The sequence below is a fragment of the Juglans regia genome, chromosome 6 (genome assembly GCF_001411555.2).
Source record: "Juglans regia cultivar Chandler chromosome 6, Walnut 2.0, whole genome shotgun sequence".
Lineage (NCBI taxonomy): Eukaryota > Viridiplantae > Streptophyta > Magnoliopsida > Fagales > Juglandaceae > Juglans > Juglans regia.
Genome location: NC_049906.1, coordinates 13,758,218 through 13,783,769, shown reverse-complemented (window position 1 = coordinate 13,783,769; position 25,552 = coordinate 13,758,218). Strand labels below are relative to the sequence as shown.

The 25,552-nt window shown below is 37.4% G+C and overlaps 1 protein-coding gene and 1 long non-coding RNA gene across 4 annotated transcripts; one reads left to right on the top strand and one right to left on the bottom strand.

Moving 5' to 3' along the window:
* Positions 1-403: 403 nt before the first annotated feature.
* LOC108997954 (potassium transporter 5-like) lies at positions 404-6,630 on the top strand. The gene is made up of 8 exons (XM_035690870.1): positions 404-796; positions 943-1,171; positions 2,990-3,238; positions 3,598-3,648; positions 4,504-4,764; positions 4,862-5,029; positions 5,200-5,454; positions 5,543-6,630. The coding sequence occupies exons 1-8, from the start codon at positions 587-589 to the stop codon at positions 6,490-6,492; spliced, it is 2,373 nt and encodes a 790-aa protein (XP_035546763.1). The 5' UTR covers positions 404-586; the 3' UTR covers positions 6,493-6,630.
* A 1,145-nt stretch (positions 6,631-7,775) lies between these two features.
* On the bottom strand, positions 7,776-20,708 carry LOC108997977. 3 transcript variants are annotated; one of them, XR_004801662.1, is made up of 7 exons: positions 20,249-20,704; positions 18,028-18,099; positions 12,080-12,154; positions 11,266-11,375; positions 10,167-10,238; positions 8,486-8,544; positions 7,776-8,115 (listed from the first exon to the last, which is right to left on the bottom strand). It is a non-coding gene; the product is annotated as an uncharacterized LOC108997977 (long non-coding RNA). The 3 variants fall into 3 exon arrangements; XR_004801663.1 differs by lacking the exon at positions 18,028-18,099 and having other exon boundaries at positions 9,676-10,238; positions 20,249-20,708; XR_004801661.1 differs by lacking the exon at positions 18,028-18,099 and having other exon boundaries at positions 20,249-20,701.
* Positions 20,709-25,552: the final 4,844 nt, after the last annotated feature.

Sequence of the window (25,552 nt, the reverse complement as noted above, 5' to 3'; positions counted from 1 at the left end):
CCCTTTAATTTTTAATCTTAATTATTTTTTCATCGCTTCGTTTGTCGTAGTTCTTAGTAATATAAAAACATTTTGCATATATATATATAGGGTTAGGCTATTTTAATCGTTTTTATTTGGGGATTGGGAATAATATTGGGTCCACCCCTTGTTAATATTGTTGTTTTTTTTAATTAATAGGTATTATAGAAAAGAAAACTAGGCAAGTACACAAAGAAGGCCGGGGAAGCTGGTGGATCCTTCGTAAAGTATTTCTTCTATATATATAAGTAGATGTATATATGTATCAGCAAAGTACTCCATCACCCTCACCGAGGTCTGGATCCCTACCTGATCACCTTCCCCGACCTAGCTAGCTAACTTCACAATCCATCCCATCTCACCATCTACTATATATCTTTCCCTGATACTATCTATCTCTGAATTGTTACGTGTGTGACCCTCAACGCAGAGAGAGGACAAAACATGTATTTATGTTGTGCTTTCTTTGCATGACCATCTTTGTCCCCCTACTGTTAGATAGAAAGGTAAATACATAGATAGATATACCGGACGTACGTAGTACTACTATTACTTATACAGAGTCATGGACATGTCTAGTGATGATCATGTTGAAGAAGATCATCATAAACATGAAGAAATGGAGGAGGAGATGGAATTGGAGGAGGAATTTCCTCATCAAGATCATCAGCTCAAAGGGAAGAAAAAATCATGGTCAAAGTTGCGAAGATACGACTCCTTGGACGTCGAATCCAGAAGCGTACGAGGTCATGTACATGGTGGCCATGGCTCCAAGGTTTCCTTACTTCCTACAAATATACTCTCTCTCTCTCTCTCTCTGGTCTCTCTTTCCTTCCTTAATGGGTTCGAACTTTTTGTTCATAGAAGACAGTTATATTATGAAATTAGGAATGTCCATTAATTCATGTTTGGTTTTTGAAGGGTGCGGAGTGGTCGGTGATATTGCACCTAGCATTTCAGAGCATCGGAATAGTGTACGGGGACATTGGTACATCTCCACTGTATGTATTTTCCAGCACATTCTCAAACGGCATCATCAAGCATAATGATGATATTTTGGGTGTTCTCTCCATGATCTTTTACACTCTCACCCTCATCCCTTTGGTTAAATATGTCTTCATCGTCTTACGAGCCAATGATAATGGCGACGGTAAGTTCTTATTAACCTTAATTAAACATGACTATCATGATGTATTTATAGCTAATTCTCTCTTGCGTGCATGTTAATTATTAATTAATATAGAAAAGGTACGACTACTCCCTGATGATCTCTCACAGGATCATGATGAGTAGTACCCCCATGTGTGTTTTCTGTGACAGATTTAAATTAGGTCAAAAGTGAACATGTTTTTTGTCTTACTAGAGTTACTCTGCCCGGAAGCCTGCTTCGTCTGCTTCTGCTAAAATCTTCATTTCCTTAGTACATGATAATCTTTTATTTTTTATTTTTTTATGGAGATATATCTTTTGGCTGTACGCAATTATCTGATTTAATTATACAAAATTAAACTATCTCATCTCATCTCATATCATATAATAATTATTATAATTTTTTTAAACTTTTACATAAAATATAATAAATAATTTAATTTTTTTAAATTTTAAAATAAAAATATTTTATAAAAATATTTTATTTAATTTTCAACAATCTCATGATCTTAATTAAACTGCATAATCAAACGAGACCTAAATAATCTCGTTTCATTTTCTGAGAAAATTTTGATATTTCCTTGTATTGTTTTCTAGTAGAAAAATTTGTTTTTAGTTTTGTAGTCATCCTCTTTTCTAGCATTCAGCTATCTTCTGATGAATATACTGAATCCGGCCGGCCTCCGACCTCAATTTTGTCCCAGTGCTGTTTAATATTATGGTCATGTTTGTTTAGTACTCGAGATTCAACGGTCCAGTACTACTTGTCACAAGCTGCCAAACTTTTATGATCATTTATTTTTTTATTTTTTAGATTTTGGTCTCTTTTTAAACTTGATCTCATTGAGAGAAAAAGTTCATTCCGGACTCTAGTTTCTACCATCTTCTAATTTCAACATGCAAAGTCTAAACTTTCGTCTGTTAAACTACCACCTTGCGATCCGTGGTAGGCCAAAATTAATAATAATAATTAAAAAAAAAACCCATTCAGAAAGTAAGGAATTATATAGCATGTAGGCACTTTCTAGGGAAGAGCTTGACTAGGCAGGTACGTGCATATATGCATGCGTCTGTGGGAAGGTCGTTTCTTAAAAGGAAAACTATTTAAGTCAATATAGCAATTTGTCGTACAAAGTCGACAAAATTTCACACGCAAAAAATTTTATTTATCATTCTTACACTACACATTAATATGTGATTTATTATTTTTATTATTTTATATAAATATACACATTGATTTGTAAATACTAAACACGTATATTAAAATAGAATGACAAAAATATAAAATCACATATTAATGTGTGGTGTAGAAATGTTGAGTAACATTTCTCAATATATATAGTGGAGAAAAATAAAAACAAATTATAAAGCCCATAATTTGAATGGTTCATAAATTCTTCACTGTGAGCTCATCAGTTGGAGACCAGATATTCCACCACACATGGGTGAAGAAAAGAGCTCATGTGGGGGCGGATGGGTCCTGATCTGATCTCCAGACTTTTAGGGTGGAATCTGGAGGGCTTCATTTTCAAAAACACATGAACGTGAGCATATTAATTATGTTATATTTTAGTGCCAATAATGTTCCTTTTTATAATATTGTTCATAGTTTAGTTGATCTCCGAAGTCTTAAACTATAATTTAATGAAATTTCAAATTAATAATGACCCGCAAGCAAAGGAATTAACTAATTGATTATAATCTGTCGTCATGAGTCATGCTAGCTGCATGCACTGAAGTAATGGAGGGCCGGCATTTAATTACGTTCCACTATCGCTAATCGTCCGTCCTAATGAACTCAAGTACTACTCAATTTCAGGAGGAACATTTGCGTTGTACTCTCTCATATGCCGATATGCAAAGGTGGGTTTGATTCCTAGTCAGCAAGCTGAGGATAGGGAGGTCTCGAATTTCAAGCTTGAGTCGCCAAACGATCGTCTAAAGAGGGCATCGAGGCTTAAGTCCAAGCTTGAAAGTAGCCAGTCAGCCAAGTACTTCCTTTTGTTCGCCACCATGCTTGGTACTTCCATGGTTATTGGCGATGGCGTGCTTACTCCTTGCATCTCAGGTTTGTTAATAATGATATAAGTGCATGGGATTATTAATTTCTTTTTTCTATGCATCATATATGTAGTGGATCCAATTAATGGACTACTAAAAGATGGATGAGTATACTCCACCATGCAATCATAGAAGAGTACTCCACCATCTTGGGTAGTTGTCGGTACTTCATGTCCACACGTGTCAATGCATGCATGCCGGTTTCTTAGAATTTGCTGCAATTTAGTGAATGGTAGCTTGGACACTTGTCCACATGTGTCTAATGTCTCGAGTCTCATCTCTAGCTAACTACTCACAGATTTTTATTGTTTGACTTTTGACTTGAAAATAATTTTCTGTCACGTTTGATGGCATATTCATATGCAGTTTTATCAGCCGTGGGAGGGATCAAGCAAGCTACATCTGCAATGACAGAAGGTATATACCCCCACTTGCCTTTGTTTCTTGGGAGTCTTTTAATCCCTTTTTCTTAATTTCCACCTGCTTCGATCATTATGATGTAGATGCTTGCGGTACTCTGTATCTACAATAATTACGTACTCTTCCCCTCCCCCTTTGACTACTAATTAAGATATTGTAGACCAAAACGTGTTGGATCCAATAATGACTTCGAACAAAATATATATGTTAATGTACCCATGCAATGACTAAAACCTAAAGCAACTTTTAGACATGGCATGTGTCGACGCACGTCGTTTGAACTGTAGAGCTTTAAAATCTCACTTTAAATATAAGTAAAGTAGTGCTAGTCTGGCCTCATTATTTTCTCTGTATATACGTACGTGTAATATTCGCTGCTGCAACAAAAAGTCAGCTTCAAATATGTTTATTTTTATTTCTCCCAATAATTTATCAAGTTTGTTTGGCATGGTTCGTACTGCATGTATTTTTTCGAACCAGAAGTGGCCAAGAAGAATGCTTTTAACTACAAACAGATTATATAAAAATAAATTTATAAATTGACGTGAATTGATGTAATACGTCAGATTGAAAAATTACTTTTATTGTAAATTAGATATAACATATCATACATGCATGTAAATTTGTGAGTTTATTTTTATAGAATTTTTTAGTGACTTTAACACTTCTTGTGTGCAAATTCACTTTGGGGAATCTTTGCTTTTAATTTTAGAACATTATATATTAATTAGGCACATCATACATGACCCAAAGGTTACAAATTATAGTTACATATAATGTCATCATTGTATATAATATTTCAAAAATTAGTGCAGATATTCATAACACATCTTCTTTGAATACGTACTACAGATATGATTGTTTGGATATCAGTTGTCATCTTGGTCTGCCTATTCATGCTTCAAAGACTTGGAACTGACAAAGTCGGCTACAGTTTTGCTCCAATAATTTGCATTTGGTTTGCATTCATTGGTGGCATTGGAGTTTTCAACTTTATCAAGTTTGATCCAACTGTTGTCAAAGCTCTAAACCCACAGTACATTTTGCAATATTTTCGGAGGAACAAAAAAGAAGCATGGATATCCCTTGGTGGCATTGTGCTTGCCATAACAGGTTAGCAATGTTTCTCAATCATTTGGATAACTTGGAGTATATGTCTATATATTAATAAAGTGTGTGAGTTTTGAAATGAAATCATGCATGCGCGCAGGAACTGAAGCCCTATTTGCCGATGTTGGTCACTTCACTGTTCCTTCAATACAAATAAGCATGTGTTCAGTGACCTATCCGGCACTTATATTTGCATATACTGGTCAGGCTGCCTATCTTCGCAAGCACAATGAAGATGTTGCAGATACCTTCTTCAAGTCTATACCAGGTAAAATTAGTTTCATGATCTTTTACATGAGCTACTTCTTCTTTCCATATATATCTTTGTTATTAATTGAATTTGTGAGATATTCTTAATTACTGACATAAGATATATATATTTCTGGTGCCGACAAAGGATATTCTTACTGACATAAGCTATATATATTTCTGATGCAGACTCTTTGTATTGGCCAATGTTTGTTCTAGCCGTATTGGCGGCCATCATAGCTAGCCAAGCCATGATTTCAGGAACTTTCTCTATAATCCAACAATCCCTGTCACTGGGGTGTTTCCCTCGGGTGAAGATTGTGCATACATCGGCTAAGTATGAGGGACAAGTTTTCATACCAGAAATTAATTACCTCCTTATGCTGGCTTGTGTTGGGGTCACTTTAGGATTCAGGAACACCACAAGGATTGGCAATGCATACGGTAATTAATTACCAAATGTTTGAAATAATTTCATCTCTTTGTTGATTCAAATCTGGTTGTAATTAGTGGAGCTTTTTTCTGCATACAGGGATAGCAGTGGTATTTGTCATGACTCTCACATCGTCCTTCCTCGTACTTATCATGATCATGATATGGAAAACCCCCATACTTTTCATTATCTCCTATGTTTTTGTTATTGGCACTGTGGAACTGCTGTATTTAAGCTCAGTCCTCTACAAATTTGACCAAGGAGGATATCTTCCCCTAGCCTTTGCTGCAGTACTGATGTCTATAATGTATGTGTGGAACAATGTGTACAGAAGAAAGTACTACTATGAGCTTGATAACAAAATCTCTCAGGATAAGCTCAAAGAGGTTGTCAATGACACAAACTTCTGTCAAATCCCCGGGCTTGCCATTTTCTACTCCGAGCTCGTTCAGGGAATCCCACCCATTTTCAAGCACTACATTGAAAATGTGCCTGCATTGCAGTCGGTTCTCATTTTCGTCTCCATCAAGTCACTGCCCATAAGCAAAGTTCCAGTTGAAGAACGCTTCCTTTTTCGTCAAGTGGAGCCCAAGGATCAGCTGAATGTGTTTCGTTGTGTGGTGAGATACGGATATACGGATGTGCGTAACGAGCAAGAGCCCTTTGAGACGATGTTGATTGAGAAACTGAAGGAGTTTATTAGGGATGAGGTTTGGTTTTCCCAAAGAGAAAATAGTGCAGAACAAAATGGTGAAACGTTTGAAGGGGAGAGTGAAAATAATGATCATGTAAAGGCGCAAGTTGATGAAGAGAGGCGATGGGAGGCAGTGGATAGAGAGATGGAGGCAGTGGAAAAAGCATGGCGTGCAGGGGTTGTCCACTTGATTGGCGAGAATGAAGTGGTGGCAGGCGAAGGAGCTGGCATTGGGAAGAGAATTTTGATAGATTATGCTTACAATTTCCTGAAGAGAAACTTGAGGCAAAGTGAAAAGGTGTTTGATATTCCTCACAAACGCATGCTAAAAGTGGGCATGACTTACGAGCTTTAGAATTTACATGCACGATCATGTGAAGATAAACGTACGACGTCCGTGCATGCATGGGGTCGTTAGACGACTCTTCAGAGCAAAAGAAAGTATAGCTATGGTTATAAATGTTGCATGATTCCCCTTGTAATCTGCCATAATTCTGGCGTCAACTTTGTATTATATATACATATATATATATATATATATTTATATATATTTATATAGAATAAACGTTGCGGTACGTTATGGTACTACCTCTTGCATCTACATGTAAAAACAGGTAATTATAGATCATGTCAATGGAGTCTCTTTACAGTTAGGCTTATAAAGTTGACTCTGAATCATCATGTGTTAGTTAACCCTATTGAAGATGAGCAGTGCTACCCATAAGCCTCACACTCTGCACACCCACTTAAAAACATGTCATTTTACCTTTTTATCCTATTTTACTTATAAACATATTTGTAATCATTTTCATTACGTGAATAAAAAAGTAAAATTATATATTTTTAAATAGGTGTACAGAATGTGAGGTTTATATCCAAAAATTTTCATTGAAGATACCCAAGGAAACTCGTCCAACGTCTAGGAAAAATCATATATGGCAACTCTACAACCAGCAACCATCCACAATGCCCAACGGCTACAAAATGCAAATATGGAAATTATCCCGAAAATCTCTCTCTCTCCGTTATAACTTTATTGCACTATATGTAAATGTCCCACGCATTGTATATATATTGAAAGACTCTCAATGGACAGATCTCATGGTGTGTGAGACTTTTTCACAAACACTTCGTGTGCAATTCTATTTAGGGCATCAAGTGCCAAGGGAGAGCCCGACTCTTACTCCACCCATGGCTTCCTGCATCTCACTGATCTCTATTAAGTAACTTTGTCACACTTTGATTGACACGGGAACTATCACTTGTGGAGGGAACAAATTGTCGCCTTGGTTTAGAGCCAAGACCTTCTCGACGACTTCACGGATCTAGCCTCCTGTTACAACAGTATTGACTTTTTGCAAGGAAAAAAATTGTTGCAAAAAGTTCAATTTTCATTGTAAAAAAGTATTTGCAACGATGACATGTCATTGCCCTACTCTCGCAAATGCAACATTGGTGAAAGTTTATCCCAACAATTTTTTCACTACAAGAAAAAAGGATTTTTCTAGAGCTCAAAATCATCGCAAATATCTTCAATAATCACTGCATTTGACTAATTTCAACAATTTTTAATTTGCTGCATTTTCGATAAAATTAAAATTCTATTTCTAGTTAATTTCAGCGATAGGCAAAACTCACTGCAAAATATATTTACTGGTGATTTTATTTCGTCGCAAATGTCTTAAAAAACGACGGAACTGACATTTCTGTTTACCATTAAATCGTTGAGAAAAATCAATTGCGGCAATAGATATATATCGTCGCAAAAGCTTAATAAATGGCCACAAATAAATAGATTTTTTTCCCAACGATTATGAATTATCGTTGTGATCGCTGCAAATAAATTGCATGGATGAAAAAAAATATTTCCGTTGAATTTTACTCGGAAAAGGTTTTTCACAAAATAAAAAAAAATGCACAAAAATATAATACATAAAAAATATAATACACATCCAAATTACAGGTTCTTGCCATATGCCTGCATGTTGCAAAAAATGAAATATTATGAGAAATAAAGAGACAAAGCAATGGACAATGCACTACAAGTTCAAAGAGGATTTCCAAACCGCCCAAGTTTTGCAGGCTTCACAATTTTACCTTACCTATGGATTGGTTTATAGTTCTTTAACACACTCAAAAAAGATCCAAACTACTAATATGACCATATTATGATCTCCTTAACTCAAATGAAAGGACTATAGTATATGCTTAAGAATAAAAAAACTAAAACCAAAAAATCCAGATAAACCAAGCCACAATCTTATAAGATAGCTAATTGATAATCCATTCAATTCTGAAACAGAGCAGGAACCAATATCACCCCTCCCTTAAAAAAGGGCAATAAATACCTCAAGCTGCGCATTTTGTTTACCAGCATCAGCTTCTGAGGTCTTGGTCTTCAATAAACCTGGCATATATTGTGTTGTTCAACTATGAAAATTAATATGTAACCAGAAACTTCAAGTGAGTTGCAAAATCCATTCAGTAGTGATATTCATTCGGACAACATTAAAAAATAGTCAAACAAGTAGTGCATTATATGTGGTAGTATAATACTCTGCCAAATCTTAAATTCAAAAGAAAACAAAACTAGAGATCCCTACAGCTATAGCAATGAATCCTAACCCAAAGAGAAGAAAATATTAGAATAAGGTTTCTCATTATCAAAACTTGGGATATTTCTCAAAAAAAAAAAAAAAAAAATTATTCTAACTTGATGCATTTTAGAAACTTTATCTAATAAAGATGAAGAAAATAGAGAGAAAGAGGCTGACCCTGGAAAAAATCCATAGAACTTCAACAAAAATATCCATGCTAACTATATCCCAACACTTCATTATCAAGAAGCAAGAAACAAGAACTAATTCCTTCCCTCAATATGAATATGTTTTTTCCAGGTGGGATGGCACACAGAGACGTTGAGTCAACAATAAATATTTTCTGATAAATAAAGTGAGAAAGTTCGAAATCTAAAATCGCAAAGTTTAGAGGAACACGGCAACGTCTCGTAAAAATTAGAAACTTCTCCATGACATGAAGAATATCAACAGGCCAGGGTAAAATTCTATTTCAATTTTAAACCAACTAGATGGGCCTCTTCAATTTTAATCCACCCAATTATTTAAGGACATGCAAGAAAGGTGAGGTCACAAGTTATGACTTTGGAATTTTGAAAATGGTGGTCAGGAATATATGGAGGATGAAAATTTCTGAATCTAAAAGACCTAGGCAGCAGTCCAAAAGCACTGAATGGGAAGTATACATTTCCTAAATTTATTTGATGAAACTTAACCATTATCTTCAAAGGGAACCATATTTCCTCTAGTGCCCACAACATCATTGGTTAAAAACTTAGGTTAGTAAGTTCAGTAAAAGGCCAAAAATGGTTGTTACGTCATTAATTAAGTGTACTTGTTTTGAATCAAGTATATAGAAGACCACATATAAGTAGGGACTGAGATTCAGTTCTGATACATCACAATAATGACAGGTAATGTGCAGATTGATTAGGAAAAAAAAAATAGTATTCAGTAATTACCAGTTTAGGAAGAGCAACTTCAGTGTAATATTGGGGAGACAAGTCAATTAGTCAATTGGTTTTTGACTACTTTAGAGAAGCTGAAAAGACCCACTTGGAGATTCATGCCATCAACCAGCCATATATATATATTTTCAGATATACTATATATCATTCTAGAAGTAAGTATCTAAATGTGGTGAATGCATTATTTTTGGCAAATGAGGGTGTGCTTGCAAACATAATGACAGTGAGGCTATATTACTATGAAATGGTTGTTTTCCCCTTTTGGCGGTTCAATAAGAATTATTTTTCCTGACAAGATTTTATTCTGTTATTACATAATCAAACCAAAGCATATGGGATAATTTCAATTTGGTTTTGTGCATGCTCAGACAGTCATCTTGTTGAAAATATCTGACTAATGAGAAAATCGTTGCCCACTATCCCCAATGTCTTTCACAAAATTAATTCATTCTAGCATCCTAAACTAACATATGCTCTTTCCATACCTGACAGAATCCAATGGAGCATAATTGCTTTTCCATCTGCTCTATCCTTGCCAAATTGATTGCTCCGGTCCACTTCGCAAAAAAGACTCACTATAATCAGAATAGTGACCATTTATATGGCTTGAGAAAACGGAAAATCAAAAGAAGAGGACATCAGTCCGTCGATTTTTAATACTATTGTATCCCTTTTACTCTATGACATACATGGAGAGAATTTTGCAGTACAGTTTATGTTCCCTTGAAAATAAAAAATAAAAAAAACTGGAAATACATTATAAATGAACTGGTTCGCATGCATAGAATATACATTCTTTATATATATATATATATATATATAATGTTTGCACCCGACAATTCATTCCAAGACTTCATTAGTACTGATCACAGAATGGACATGACTACTAACAAATGGTTTCTACTATATTTATGAATTCAATATGTCTAGTGGAATACAATTATTAATCTAGGATGTTTGAATATCTAATCCTTGTATCATGAACTGGTTCGCGCAGCCTGTAACCAAAGCACAATATTAAAATTTAAAGACACCCTGGTAAACAATTTTCATCAGAGAAAAAGACCTATGCAAACCAAAAATCAAATGAATACTAGTGAAACATTTCACTAGTATTCATTTCAAGGGAATGAATCAGCAGAAACCTGGAGTTGAACTATGCATTAAACCACGGGATAATGGACTAGGATGCCTGATTCCCATCATCAAACCAGTTATTTTTCATAGAAGGAAATTCAGGCCCCCAAACCAGGCTAATGTGGGTCAATGGTTTATTCACTTTGTGCAAAGAGTGTGGCTATAACATATTCAAAAATATGAAAACCACCAACAATGCAAGGAGAAGTAGCACAATATAATAATGATTGGGAGAAAACAAACTTCTCATCTAACATGAGTAAATATTGTACATCACACAGATGAGTTTCCAAATAGACAAATGGTAATTCTTGCTGCATGTTAAAAAATTGTCCCATTTGAATTAAGAAGACCGGATTTCTTTTTGTGATGATAGCAGATATAAACACCAGTAGTTGATGAGAAAATAGAAATATACCAACAGATCAAGTACATAATCATTTATACCTCATATCCAAATTTCCCAGGTGCATTGCTTCTTGCATACTTTCCCTCCCTATATACTTGGCATCTGAATCAGCAAAGGAAACCCCCAACTCCGTGGACCTTCCACCACCCTAGCCAATAAAAAATAATTACACATCTCATACAATGGCAATTGTAGAAACTGTTTTGTCCACCAACCTATCCAATCATACATGATTATATATTGCATCTTGCATATAGTGACAATTCCATATGAAAGGAATGGAAACATTTCCAAACTTTGCTATTTCCATGTAATAGTTCATATGGTAAGCAGTTAAAACTTCTCAAATATGTGCTGGGATCCTTTTGTTCACTAGTCAACTAGCATACAAGTGGATTGCAAAGTGTACACAAATCTTAGGGTCCTAACTCATTACAGGCATATAGCATGAAATCTTAATCAACCTCAGTATATTCTTCACCAATATTATTGCTGGGTTATCAAATATGCTCTACTTCTGGCTTCTAAAGTATTCTGTGTACCTAGCCTTCACCTATTCGTATAACACATTTTTATGTAGAAAGTTTCAGGCTCATCCTGGTAAACTCATCTTTCACATCTCTATTTTGGTTTTCAATAGAAGTTTCTAAGAGTAAAACATAATTTATGGTTACAAACAGTAATTAAACAAGCAAAGAAAAATATTAGATGCAAGGCCAACCCCTAAGAGTTAACAATATTAGATGCATTATATTCACAGAAGTCCAAAAGAAAAATGTATTTGCCTAGGACAAAGAAAAATAACTTCAAAATCCAAACATCTTTATAATTAGTCCATTTTAAGCAACTTACAAGATCTCCAATTCTGTCAACTCTCCAATACAAACTGGGATTGAAGAAGTGATATGTAAGCAATTCCTAAGCACCCTGAGAGCACAGAAATAAGAGAAACAACTCAATAAATTTAAGAAACAAAACAAAAACAAAAGGCACAGCTTATTATGATACGATTAATGTTTGCTCAAAAGATTGAGCATTTTAATCAAAATTCATTAGAAACCAAAGACTGTAAATTTTCTCTCTCCTAGAAAATTTTCTCTCCGTACACATGCACACTTTTCTTCTCGTTCAGTTTCCTGTATAATTTTTCATCATCAATGTTGCGTTTGATTGAGTTTTTCTGACGTGGTGATGGTTAAGATGGGTCGTTTTATAGAAGTAGTTATTGAATCAAAGTGCTTGACTTTGGCAAAATGTGGAGGTGGTGGTTTGAGAGTCACTGAGCGAAGTTGGAAAACAGAGAACTCGGTGTTGCTGGGATATTCTTCTATTCAGTGGCTTGGGAAGGTGTTAGAGGAGAGCCTAAGCAGGGGGAAAAAGGAGGGGTACTCGGCAACACGCGATGGTTTTTGTAGTATTATTGCTCAACATTGTGCAAATAAGAGAGGGAGATATATTGAAATTTCAGAGTATAATCAGGGAGGACAAGGAATATTCTATGTATTCCAAAAGGTGAGAATGGATGGGGTTGGAGGAAGATGAGGGAGGCGTTGGTAGAGCAAGGGAAAGAAGACATTAAGATAGGTGGTCTGCCTAGAGGAGACCAACCGAGTGATGGAAGAGGGAGACTGAAGTACCATGCGCGGTCGTATAAGGAGGTTCTCGCGACGTCGATACCGAAATCTGTGAAGGAGAAGGTGGCTGGTGCGAAGGTTTCTGACAGAGGTAAGGGGCGTTGGCGTTGTGATGGTACGTTGAACCATACCCATGGCAGGGCCTCTGTGGCGTGTCAGACATGGGAGGTGCAACGGAAGCTGCTGGAAATGCAAGGGCAGTTGCGTGCCTTGCAGAGGGATATGGCTGCAATTGTAGCCTTTGTCGGTTCATTTAAGGAAAAGGAAGGAGCTGATAAGTTAAAAAGCCATGAAATGGGAAGTGGGCCAAGTAAAAACCATAAAGGGGCTCAACAGAAAAATAAAAGGGATAAGGGCTGGAATGTATGGCGTCGGGCCAAGTCACAAGACCCGTTTGGTGGGGCTAGGCCGTCTCAACCCAGGGCCCAAAGCAGCGGGCTTCAATTCAGGGCCAAGAGCAGCGGGTCTCTACCCAGGGCCCAGAACTGTGGGTCGGAACCTACGGCCCAAATAGGCGGGTCTCAACCCAGGGCCCAAATAGGCGGGTCTGGACCCGAGCCAGAAGATATCGAGAACCCGAGCCCTAGCCCGATACCCTCCACCGAGCTTCACAGCCTCGGGTTTGTGCCGGATAGCTTACCGACGACGAGGGGTCAGGCTGCGGGGATACAGACGTCGCCGATGGAGGTAGTGGGGGTCGCCAGTGAGGTCTTGCCGGAGTTCTGCGCACAACAGACCTTGGTAGGCTTAGAATCTCGGGTTTCTTCGTCTCTGGAGATCCAGAGCTCGCCGATGAGTGGTGCTGGGGTGTTTCTGGCCTCGGCGGCAATGTCGGTGAAACCAGTTGAGGAGCTCGAGTTGGCTGAGGTTGAAGATGACTCGGATGATTTTATGCATTCCGTGGAAGATGAACTTTTCATCTCCAAGGCCTGTGGGTTAGAGGAGTTTTCAATGGGGAGTGAGTTTCAGAAATTTCAGAATAATAAGATGGGGAATCCTATCCCGTTAAATTACTATTTTCCAGATCAAACATCAGATTGGGTTATACATAAAGCTAAAGAAATTCAACATGTTGTGGGAATTGAATGTGATGGGTATGAGGAGCAGTTTATAGCCTTGTTAACTGCTATGGAAGCTGGACACCACCAAAAAAAGAGGGGAAACACAAAGAAAAGTCGGGAATTAAAAAGATTGATGTGGTCGATGAGCTCGGAAGCTAGTTCCAGCAGGAATAAGGCAAAAAGGAAGGGGCTGAATGTTCCTCAATGAAGCTCAAGATTGTATCTTGAAATGTCCAGGATCTAAATGAGGTAGAGAAGCGTCTTCGAATTCGACGTCTACTCCGTGAGTGGAAAGCGGACATTGTATACTTACAGGAGACGAAGCTGAAGATGATTAGTAGGAGGATTATTCGGAGTTTATGGAGTAATATTTATGTGGACTAGGTATATTTAGCCTCTTCAGGGGCTTCGGAAGGAGTTGTGGTAATGTGGGATAGACGGGTGGTAGTGAAAGTGGAGGAGTACATAGGGAGATATATGGTAGCTTGTTCTTTTAAGTGTGTGTCAGATGATTTCTTGTAGGCATTTGCAGGTGTATATGGGCCTAACTTAGATGTCGACAGAAGTTTATTGTGAGATGAGCTTGCAGGGGTACAGAGTTGGTGGGAGCTCCCTTGGTGTATCGAGGGGGATTTCAATGTGGTTCGTTTCCAGAGTGAAAGTCTGGAAAGCAAAAGATTGAGGCCAACAAACCTAGAGTTCTCAGAGTGTATCTTTGATTTGAACTTGACAGACCTTCCACTAGCAGGGGGTCCAGCTACTTGGTCAAATAATCAGACTTGGTCCCGCTTGGATCGTTTTTTGATGAGTTTGAAAGCCATTTTCCGGATGTATGGCAAAAGCGTTTGATTCGTATAACCTCGGACCATTGGCCTATTTTGTTGGATTGTGGAGGTATTCGTAACGGCAGAAGGTATTTTAAGTTCGAAAATATGTGGTTGAAGTCAGAAGGTTTTGTGGAAAGGGTCAAACAATGGTGGACTTCGTATCATTTTGAAGGTACACCCAGTTTCATTTTTGCAAACAAACTGAAAGCCTTAAAAAGGGATTTAAAGGAGTCGAATAAACAATCTTTTGGTAATGTGGAGGAGAACAAAAATACCAAATTGATAGAAATTCAATATTTAGAAAGACTGCAAGAAGGGAGACCACTTAATGAGGAACAAGCACAAAAAATTTTGTTCGTTGCTGATCTTGAGAGGATAATCTTACAGGAAGAAATCTCATGGCGTCAAAAATCAAGAGCTCTTTGGTTGAAGGAAGGGGACCGGAGTATGAAGTTTTTCCATATAATTGCAAACTCACATAGAAGAAATAATAACATTGAAGTGCTGAGAATTGAGGGGGCCGAGAATAGAGAAGAAGAGGTTATTCAAGACCATGTGGTTGTTTTCTTTGAAAAGCTTCTCACGGAGGAAGTGGATTGGAGGACTACTTTAGATGGATTGGCTTTTGACACTATTAAACCAGGAGATGTTACCAGATTGGAGAGGGCTCTTGAAGAGGAAGAGGTTTTTGAAGTGGTAAGAAAGATGGCAAAAGATAAGGCTCCCGGACCGGATGGTTTCTCTATGGGTTTTTTCCAAGAATACTGGGAGGTGATTAAAGCGGATCTTTTGAAGGTATTTCATGAGTTCTTCTTGGTAGGAAAATTTGAGAAAAGTCTTAACACTACTTTTCTTGCATTAATCCCTAAAAAGGTAGGGGCCATTGAGATTACAGATTTTCGGCCCATTAGTTTAGTGAATGGTGCTTATAAGATCATTGCAAAAGTGCTTGCCAATCGATTAAGTGGGATATTGGGGAAGATTGTTACTAAACAACAGAATGTTTTTGTTAAGGGTAGACAGATCCTTGATGCGGCTTTAATTGCCAATGAATGCTTCGACAGTAGATTGAAGGCTGGCAACTCAAGGATTATGTGCAAACTAGATATGGAAAAGGCGTATGATCATGTTAATTGGGATTTCCTTCTTTATTTACTGGGTAGGTGTGGGTTTGGAGAGAGGTGGAGGTCTTGGATCAGATGGTGTATATCTACGGTACGGTTCTTGGTGTTGATTAATGGTAGTCTAGAAGGTTTCTTCCCAAACTCTCGTGGCTTGAGACAAGGGGATCCGTTATCTCCTTTAATATTTGTTATTGTTATGGAGGCATTAAGTAGGATGATCTCAGCCTTAGTGACTAATGGTTCTATCAGTGGTTTCCAGATTGGATCACCGAGAAGAGGTAATACAACTATTTCTCATTTGCTGTTTGCAGATGACACGCTTATCATGTGCGAGGCTGATCAAACCCAATTGAGGGCTGTGAAGGCACTGCTGCTGTGTTTTGAAGCAGTATCTAGTTTAAAAGTGAATTATGATAAATCCGAGTTGGTACCGATTGGAGAAGTTCAGGATATAAGGGAGCTGGCTGGCATTTTGGGTTGTAAGATAGCGTCTCTACCTATGACTTATCTGGGATTGCCGTTGGGTATAGCACCGAGGTCTCGTACGATTTGGGATACAGTGATTGAAAAAGTGGAGAGGAGACTAGCAGGGTGGAAGAGAATGTATTTGTCGAAAGGGGGCCGGACTACATTAATCAAAAGTACACTTTCTAACCTACCCACCTACTTTCTATCATTATTCCCTTTACCGGCAAGTGTGGCGGGTCGACTTGAGAAGTTACAGAGAGATTTTCTGTGGGGGGGGCTTAGGAGATAAGTTTAAATTCCACTTAGTTAAGTGGGAGATGGAATGTCGTCCTATCTCCAATGACGGTTTGGGTGTCAGAAATTTGAGCTTATTTAATCGGACTTTACTTGACAAATGGTTGTGGCGATATACCAAGGAACCAGAGGCCTTATGGAAGACTGTGATCGAGAGCAAATATGGTGATCTAGGGGAGGGGTGGTGTACTAGAGAAGTTAGAGGAACATCTGGAATGGGGCTATGAAAACATATTAGAAGAGGATGGAAGGTTTTCCATCGTTACACTAGATTGCAATTGGGGACAGGTTCCAAGATCAGATTTTGGAAGGATGCTTGGTGTAGTAATAGTGTTCTACTATATCTGTTTCCATCTCTTTTCTAGATTGCAAGCACCAAAGATGCCACAGTGGTGGAGGTTATGGAAGTCTTAGGTAGGAACATTCACTGAAACATCAATTTCAACCGAGCGGCACAGGACTGGGAGATTGAGAGTTTTGTAGAGTTTTGTAGATTTTTATAGTCTTTTATATTCTGTTTGTCCAAATATCCAGCAGGAAGATGAGTTGTGGTGGCGTCTTAAAGGGAAAGGGGTGTTCTCTGTTCACTCTTTCTATAAGGTTCTCACACAAGTTCCAGAGATACAGTTTCCCAGGAGAAAGCTTTGGCGTCATAAGACTCCTCCCAAAGCCTCTTTATTTGTGTGGGCAGCGCCTTTGGGTAAGATCCTCACTACGGATAATCTAAGAAAGAGGAGGATAATTATTGCAGATTGGTGTTGTATGTGTAAAAGCGGGGGTGAGTCGGTAAATCATTTACTTTTACACTGTGAGATAGCCAAGACTATTTGGGATGAGGTGTTTAAAAGAATGGATGTGGCGTGGGTTATGCCGGAAATAGTTTTGAATGTATTGGCTTGCTGGACTTCAATCCGTGGGGTGAGACAGATCAAAGCAGTGTGGAAGATTATCCTTATCTGTATTATGTGGTGTTTATGGCAGGAACGCAATGAGAGGACTTTTGAAGACAGAGAGATATTTGGAGGAGCTAAAATTGTTATTTTTTATGACTCTTTGTACTTGGGCCATTGCTGTAGACTTAAATGGCATGGACCTTCATGACTTCCTAGTTTCAAATATGCCTACATAATTAGGGCATTTTCTTTGTATCTTGACACTTTGTGATTTAATAAAGTCTTGTTTTACTTATCAACAAAAAAAGATTGAGCATTTATATATAACTCACAAATATCTTAACTTTTTCAAATCCTGAAAATGAGGGAATCCAATACTTGATCCTTTCAAATCAAATATCCTCCTGATAAACATGACAGATCAGTACAAATCAAATGTACCATCCTTCAGATTTCACATTTATACTCAATTAATGTCCAGAAAGGAACATATCCTCACAATTATTCTAAGTTCGTCAACCTGGATATGTTAGAAGGAATGGGGCCTTCCATGTACGTGCCTTGCATATCACTGCCAAAAAAATCCTCAGACAGGACAGAAAAAAACATTGTATTTGGCATTTCTCATACTAGGCCTGTACCCTCTATGTTTAAGTAAATAGAATAAGAATGCCAACACAGTAAAAAGGATATGGATTTAGAACAGTAAGCCTAACTTTTTTTCTTTTGCGAAGAGTAATTTTGGAAGCAAGCTGAGCTGATCACATGGCCTCTCACAACACCTATAGAAGTAGTTGCTAAAGAGGACTTGAGGATTCAATCCTTTAATCTTTCCATATGCCAAGGAATCTGGATACTGCTAGGCCTCAAAACCTATTTGACCATAGTTCAAAGTTTAGGTTTTCCTACCAATATAGGTGGGCTAAAGAACTCTAGATATTCTGCTTTCATGGTTAAGGCTACTTCAGACATTTTGGAACCTTGGAGTTTTTTCAAGGCCTTCTAGGAGTCTCTCACCTAGAAAAGTTTATATAAATATATATATATATATATATATATTATATATAAAGACATATAAATAGAATGTTTCAAACCTGTGATTACATGAATTAATGAATTAATTGCTCTTTGAAAACTAGCGTAGTGGAAAAGGAGACATTTGAAATCACAACAGTTTAAATTCAAGGGGTTATCATGTGTTTCCCATATTATGTGGCGAGTGGCATTTGAGGGTGGTGGAACATTGGTGATTATTTGTTCTTGTACGAACCGATGTTCTCACATATATTTCGGTTGGAGATTAAACTTTTAAGTCTAAGAAAGAAACTGATTTTAAACTTTGGGTGATACCGGGCTTATGATAGGAAATAAAAGATAAAAGATAAGGGGATCCAATGGGATACAGATATCACCACCCAAAGGAAGATAAGCTCACCACCCAAATAAGAACACCAAAGGGATACAAAAATCACCACCCAAAGGAAACTCACAAGGGATACAGAGCAAGAACTCGCCCCCTATCGGAATCCACCGAAGGATAAGAGTTATAAGAAGAAGCTCTTCTTCATAAGCTAAAAGCTCAATTTTGTAATCAACTCAAGTCTGTATTTTTCATTAGCATAAAGGGGTTTATATAGGAAAACTTGGAAAAACCCTCCAAGCAAGGGTAATTCCAAAAGACATGAGAATTTCAAAAGACTATTGCCTAGAGAATTCCAAAAGACGAGAAAATCTAAAAATTCGCAACATCCCACCAGCCTTGCACACCCTTCAGTAAAATCCTTATAACTTCCTCTAGAAAACTCCAAATTGCACACTGTTTGATGCATTGGAAACTAGAGACATGAGGTTTTCCAATGAGATATAGCTTGCTGGCTAAGTCATCCAGAATCTTCCCAGAATGACGTTTCAAAAAACGTGCTGGACAACAGGCTGGGTAATGAGTTGGTCTTTGGAGTCATTGGGCTTAGTGGCTTCATTAGATTCATTGGGCTGATCCTCAAATGCTCCTGTGTCATTGGGGAAGTTTAAAATCAGGCCAATTTTCCCCCTTTGATCCTTTCATCTTCCTTAGCCATTCTATCAGTTTTATATAAAGAAATATCTAAACTGACTTCAACACATCAAGTGAGATCAATTTATAATTGTTTTATAGCAGGGTTTCTCAAAGCTTCAAGAGAATAGAACCTGACCATCTCAAAGTTGACACTTTTTAAGAGCATAAGATCAATTCCACCTTGAGAAAAACATTGATTCCAAACCTATAAATGAAAACTAAGAAAAAGAAGTTGCTGCAAAGGCCAAGCTCTGCAAATGCATCCCAACCAGGCAACCAATGTGCTGTCAAGGCAACATTCAAGTTTTTCTGTGACAAATTACCATGTTTTTCTTCCCCAATTGAGGCCATGGGCCTGACCCAGACAACTAATAGTACTATATAGGTTAATGAGTTAAACGCCACCACAAAGCTGTTTGGGATCCAGCTTTGCATCCCACCATACTTTCGGTTCCAAAATCTTAACCATTTGTTAATGTAGTCAGTCTAACATAGGATTATTTGTATTGATTTTAAAATACATTATAACAATTCCACAGTTACATTATACATACACAAACACATAGGCAATTAATGCATAAATTGAAAGAGCAAACCACTAGTGTTTCTACTTGATCTAAATGGTTTCATTAAGAACATAAACTTAAAAAACAGAGTATCTTACCAACAGTAATCGACTCCAACCGAGTGGAGGAGAGGACGGGGAGGAGGCAAGTTGGATTACCCACTACTACTAGGCAAAGTGGTATTGCTTGATGTCGAACGGCAGCTTAATCGATTTCAAAAATCGCACTTTTTGAACTGGAACCACTAAATCGCGAGTCATGCACGACGATGAGTGGGTTTTGCTTCCGCTGTCGCCAAATCGGTGGAGTCTCCGCTGTTAGTGGTGGTTTTCGGTGGAAGAGACAGCCGGGTAGGATGGTTTTTTTAGTGGGTTTTGCTTAATGTGCAGGGAGGGAGAAAATGGAGAAGAAGAAAGAAGGTGAAGTCGCGATTTGGGAGTGCACGGGAGAAATGTTAACCGGGGGCGGGGAATCTGATTTTCGTGTGTTTTGGTTCCTGACCATTAAAAATGCAATTCCAACGGAATTATCCATCGCAACAAGGTTTATACTTTTGTTGCGATTTTTTAAGCCACAATTTATTTATTTATTTATAGAAATAAGATCTTCATTGCAAATAGGCACAAAAGACCTTAAAGAGTGCTTACAATAAATAGCATCTACGTAAACAATATTATCAATAAAGTGGAGAACTCCATGCCACCACAATTCCACATCAGTAATAGACCAAGCATGTCTTGCTAGGTGATGAGCTGCTGCATTAGCCATACGGGAATCATGTTGTATCTGACAGTGCATAAATCTGAGCATAAGTCTTCTGATTTCAGTGATAACAGTTCTTCTAGAAGAGTAAGGTGAATCAACACTGTTTATTTCCTTTACTAAGTATGAACAATCACTCTCAATAAGAAGATTATGAAAGCCAATCTGAAAATAGAATTGGAGACCCCTCAAAACAGTCATAGCCTCCACACTTTCTGGTTCTAAGAATTCCTCTTCAACTTTGCTAAGTGTCATGATCACCTCACCATAATCACTGCACATAATAGCTCTAATAACAATTTTAAAATCACTGCAAAAGGTAAAAAAAATTCAGTTTAGAGGCTGTGCCGACCAAAAAATCGTCGAGAATATTGACTTATTACGGCAATTTTATTTTGGATAAACAGTAGATCCCGCAATAGCCTATATTTTTTGTAGTGAATTTTTTGTTGCAAATTGTCACTTTTTGCCACCAAAGTTTATAGTTGCAAATAGGATTCGCAATCATTGCAATGGTACATTTCGTTGCAAAAGAGTACATCTATTTATAACAAAATATACTTTAGTTACAAATAGTTATTTGCTACGAAAAGAAAGCTATTTGTAGCGAATGTATCTCTCTTTCTACAAATAATATTACATAAGAGAAAAAAAATACAATATCACACGTGTTATAATAATTAAAAAAGAATCCAACATAGATAATATGCAAAAAAAAAAAATGTCAGATATAATATTGATACATTGATTACATGAGCAATTAATCCTACTTCACCATGACATCCAACTACAAATACAACACCATTCTTCACACAATACCATTTCTGATCTATACCTACACAATTCAAACCAAACATGCATATACAATCCACCAAAATATACAATGATATGGCTTCCTCAAATTTCATTTATACACAATAGAGGAAATATATATACAAATCTGTCCATCACTTAGAAACCCACACCATCATCATACTTCCATCAAACTCCATTACAAGTCTATCATTTAATCCCAACATTTTAAGACAACCTATCACCAATTATGCAGCAAGCATATATGCTTAGAATTTTTTGCAGTATTGACTGTACAAATTATACTACTGGTTGGAGTTTTCAGGTTGCAACAGTCCTCCTTTACTACCCAGTTCATAATAACTTTCCACAGTATTTTCATAAAGAATTCTAGAAAAATTAAGTTTACAAAATAAAGATATCATAGTTGAGAATAAAGACTTCTTTAAAGAAACCTAATTACATACAACCAAAGGTGAACTACTAATGGATCACCTACCTATTGACACTCAAACCATGGTTGCAATACAACTATATATGTTATTAGCAATCATGCAAACTAGTAACTTGATATGCATTGATCTTCATATATACTTCAAGACTACATGCTGAAGTTATCGTCCACATTAGGCCATATTTCAAAGATCCGCAAGGAAGCATCACGATTTGACTTCAGCTCTGCAGAATCAAATCAAAAAGTGAGACAAAGTATTGCGGCAACTATATATTGAAATATGACTAAAATGACTAAAATACCTAATCAGTCTGAAAATCATATTCTTGGAATCTTCTAGCTCTTTTACGACGTTTTCAACCTACAATTAATGTAACGACTTTAATGCCATTTCCCAATATATATAAGCAATAAATCTATGCATATAAGGCAATATATATAAGCAATAGCTCCTTTAATATACCAACCAACCATGTTAATATCATTGGAAAATATTTTTTTGTAAGTATATTAAACTTAAACACCTTCCCATAATGATATTACCTTGTGAGGTGATGATAGAAAAAGCTTCTTATCAAAGCACCAGCTGCTTAATTAATTTTGTATGCTTGAATGGAGCTGTAACAGAGACTCGGAATGAAGAATATTGTCTTATATTTCATTTACACATGATGAGATATTTATACAAGAGATAGAGAATAAAAAATGGTTACATAGCAGTAGAGACTTTGTCTATAGTGCTTTCTAGAGTATTCTTATTTTCTGTACAATTATCATATAGCTTAATACGCCCCCTTGAGTCCAAAGGGGTATCTAACACATTGAGACTCGGCCTAAATTGAAAGAATTTGTCAGAAACTAAAGGCTTGGTAAAAACATCCGCAATTTGATCTTTGGAGTTAATGAAGGAAACAATTAGACTCTTAGCAGCAACCTGATCTCTGATAAAGTGAAAATCAACCTCCATATGCTTTGTTCTCAAGTGATACATAGGATTTGTAGCCAAGTAAGTGGCTCCAATGTTGTCACACCACAATATTGGGGCCTTTGATAAGTGAAGACCAAGTTCAGAAATTAAGGTTTGGACCTAGATGGCTTCGGCAGCAGAAGAAGCTAGGGCATTGTACTCTGCTTCTATGCTGGAACATGCTACTGTGTGCTGCTTTTTCGAACTCCATGAGATAAAATTTCTGCTAAGGAAGATACTATACCCACTAGTGGAATGACTATCATCTGGGTAGCCTTCCCAATCAGCATCAGAGTATGCTTGCAACTGAAGAGAGGAACTGGAAGGAAATAAAAGGCCAAGATTGATAGTATGCTTGAGATACCTCAAAATGCGTTTTACTACAGTTGAGAGAGGCAGTTTTGGGTTGTGCATAAATTGGCAAACCTTATTCACCAAGAAAGAAATGTCTGGCCTAGTTAATGATAGATACTGCAGGGCGCCAACAATACTACAATATTGATGAGGATCATCAACAGTAGGAGAGTTAAGAATGGACAACTTAAGAGAAGCTGACGTAGGTGATGTTACTGGCTTAGCATGTATCATCTGACTTTAGATCAACAGATCCTTTATGTACTTTCGTTGAGAAAGCAAGACACAAATGGGTAAATACTCAAGTTCTAATCCAAGAAAAAAAGATAACCTTCCAAGGTCTTTAACGGGAAAATCAACACCCAAATCAGCAATTAATTTATTAGAAGTAAAGTAATGTTAGGAAGTAATGACAATTTCATCTACGTATACAAGGAGATAGATGTGGATATCACCTTGATTGCAGATGAAGAGTGACGGATCAGCCCTGGACGAATGAAAACCATAGCCGACAAGCCACGAACTCAGCAGAGCATGCCATGCCCTGGCTGCTTGCTTGAGCCCATAAATTGCTTTGTGCAATTTACAGACATAGGTGGAATGACCTGCATTAATGAAGCCCTGAGGCTATTGCATGTACACGGTATCAATAAGAGGGCCATGCAAAAACACATTTTGTATATCAATTTGTCTCAAAGTTCATCCATGAGAAACAACAAGTGCAACTATCAAACAGAAGGTGGGCATCTTGACCACTGGGTTGAATGTTTCATCATAGTCTATGCCATGCTGCTGATGGTACCCCTTGGCAACCAAGAGTGCCTTCATTCAAGTGACCCATCTGTGCGTAATTTAGTCTTGTAAACCTAGCGACATCCACGTATATTTTCAGCTGAATCAGGCAGCACAAGACTCTAGGTAGAGTTGCTAGTGAGAGCATGAAACTTCTGCGACATGGCATGTTTCCATTTGGGCCATTTTGTAGCAATAGAAAAACTGGATGGGGCATCTAGTACAGTGACAACAATAGTGAAGCATTTTCAGGATGGGTATGGGACAATGTCATCATGAAAAGTACGAGGATGTAAGGAGTTAGTCTGGACTCTAGTGATAATTGGAGACCGATGAGGGATTAATGGAGAGGGCTTAGGTGCGTGATGGGTAGAGGATGAACCATGACTATGTGACTGAGAAGAGACAGAGTGATTAGAAGAAATGGGAGATCACAAGGTTGAAGGGGAAATATGTGAAGGTGGGCCTGGGCCAAGAATTGATGGAGGAAGGAGTGGAAGAGGAGCTACAAAAATGGGAGGAGGTAGAGTGGAATCTTTGGACCTAGACCGCATTTTAGAAAAGGGAAATGAGTCTTCAGCAAATATTACGTTCTTAGAGATATAGGTCCGATTAGTTGTGAGACCAAGATAGTGGTAGCCCTTGTGGTTTGGGCTATAACCCAGAAATAGGCAAGAGGTGGACCGGAATTGGAGTTTATGATTGTTGTATGGTCTCAAATTGGGCCAGCACTCACAACCAAAAACCTTCAAAAAATTATAATCGGAAAGACGATTATGGACAAGAGAGTAAGGGGATTTTTGATTGAGAGTTGGGCTGGGTAAGAGATTGATTAGATAGATAGCGGTCTCAAAGGCTTTGGCCCAAAAAGTTAATGGAAATGAGGTGTGGCCAAGAGGGCAAGCCTAGTTTCTACAACCATTTCTCACTACAAAATGGTAAAACACATTCTTCACTACTTACATGGCATCGAGCTCAATATTTATTTCATTTCTCAATCTACACTTGATTTTTATGTCTTTTTATATGCAAATTGGGCAGGTTGTCCTCAAACACGCCGTTCCATAATTGTATATTGTATTTTTCTGGGAAGCAACTATATCTCGTGGTCTGCCAAGAAACAAAATACAGTGTCTCGCTCAAGCTCTGAAACTGAGTACAACTCCATGTCTTATATAACTACTGATCTCGCATGGATTTCCTTTCTTTTATGAGATTTTGGTGTTCATCTTTCATCTCCACCACTTCTCTTATGTGACAATGTTAGTACTTTCAACATGA

Bases quoted from the DNA above. Each gene is read 5' to 3' on its own strand.
- LOC108997954 (XM_035690870.1), top strand. From the start codon at position 587: ATGGACATGTCTAGTGATGATCATGTTGAAGAAGATCATCATAAACAT. The intron at 797-942 runs GTTTCCTTACTT...TGGTTTTTGAAG, and splicing joins ATGGTGGCCATGGCTCCAAG to GGTGCGGAGTGGTCGGTGAT. The intron at 3,239-3,597 runs GTTTGTTAATAA...ATTCATATGCAG, and splicing joins GCTTACTCCTTGCATCTCAG to TTTTATCAGCCGTGGGAGGG.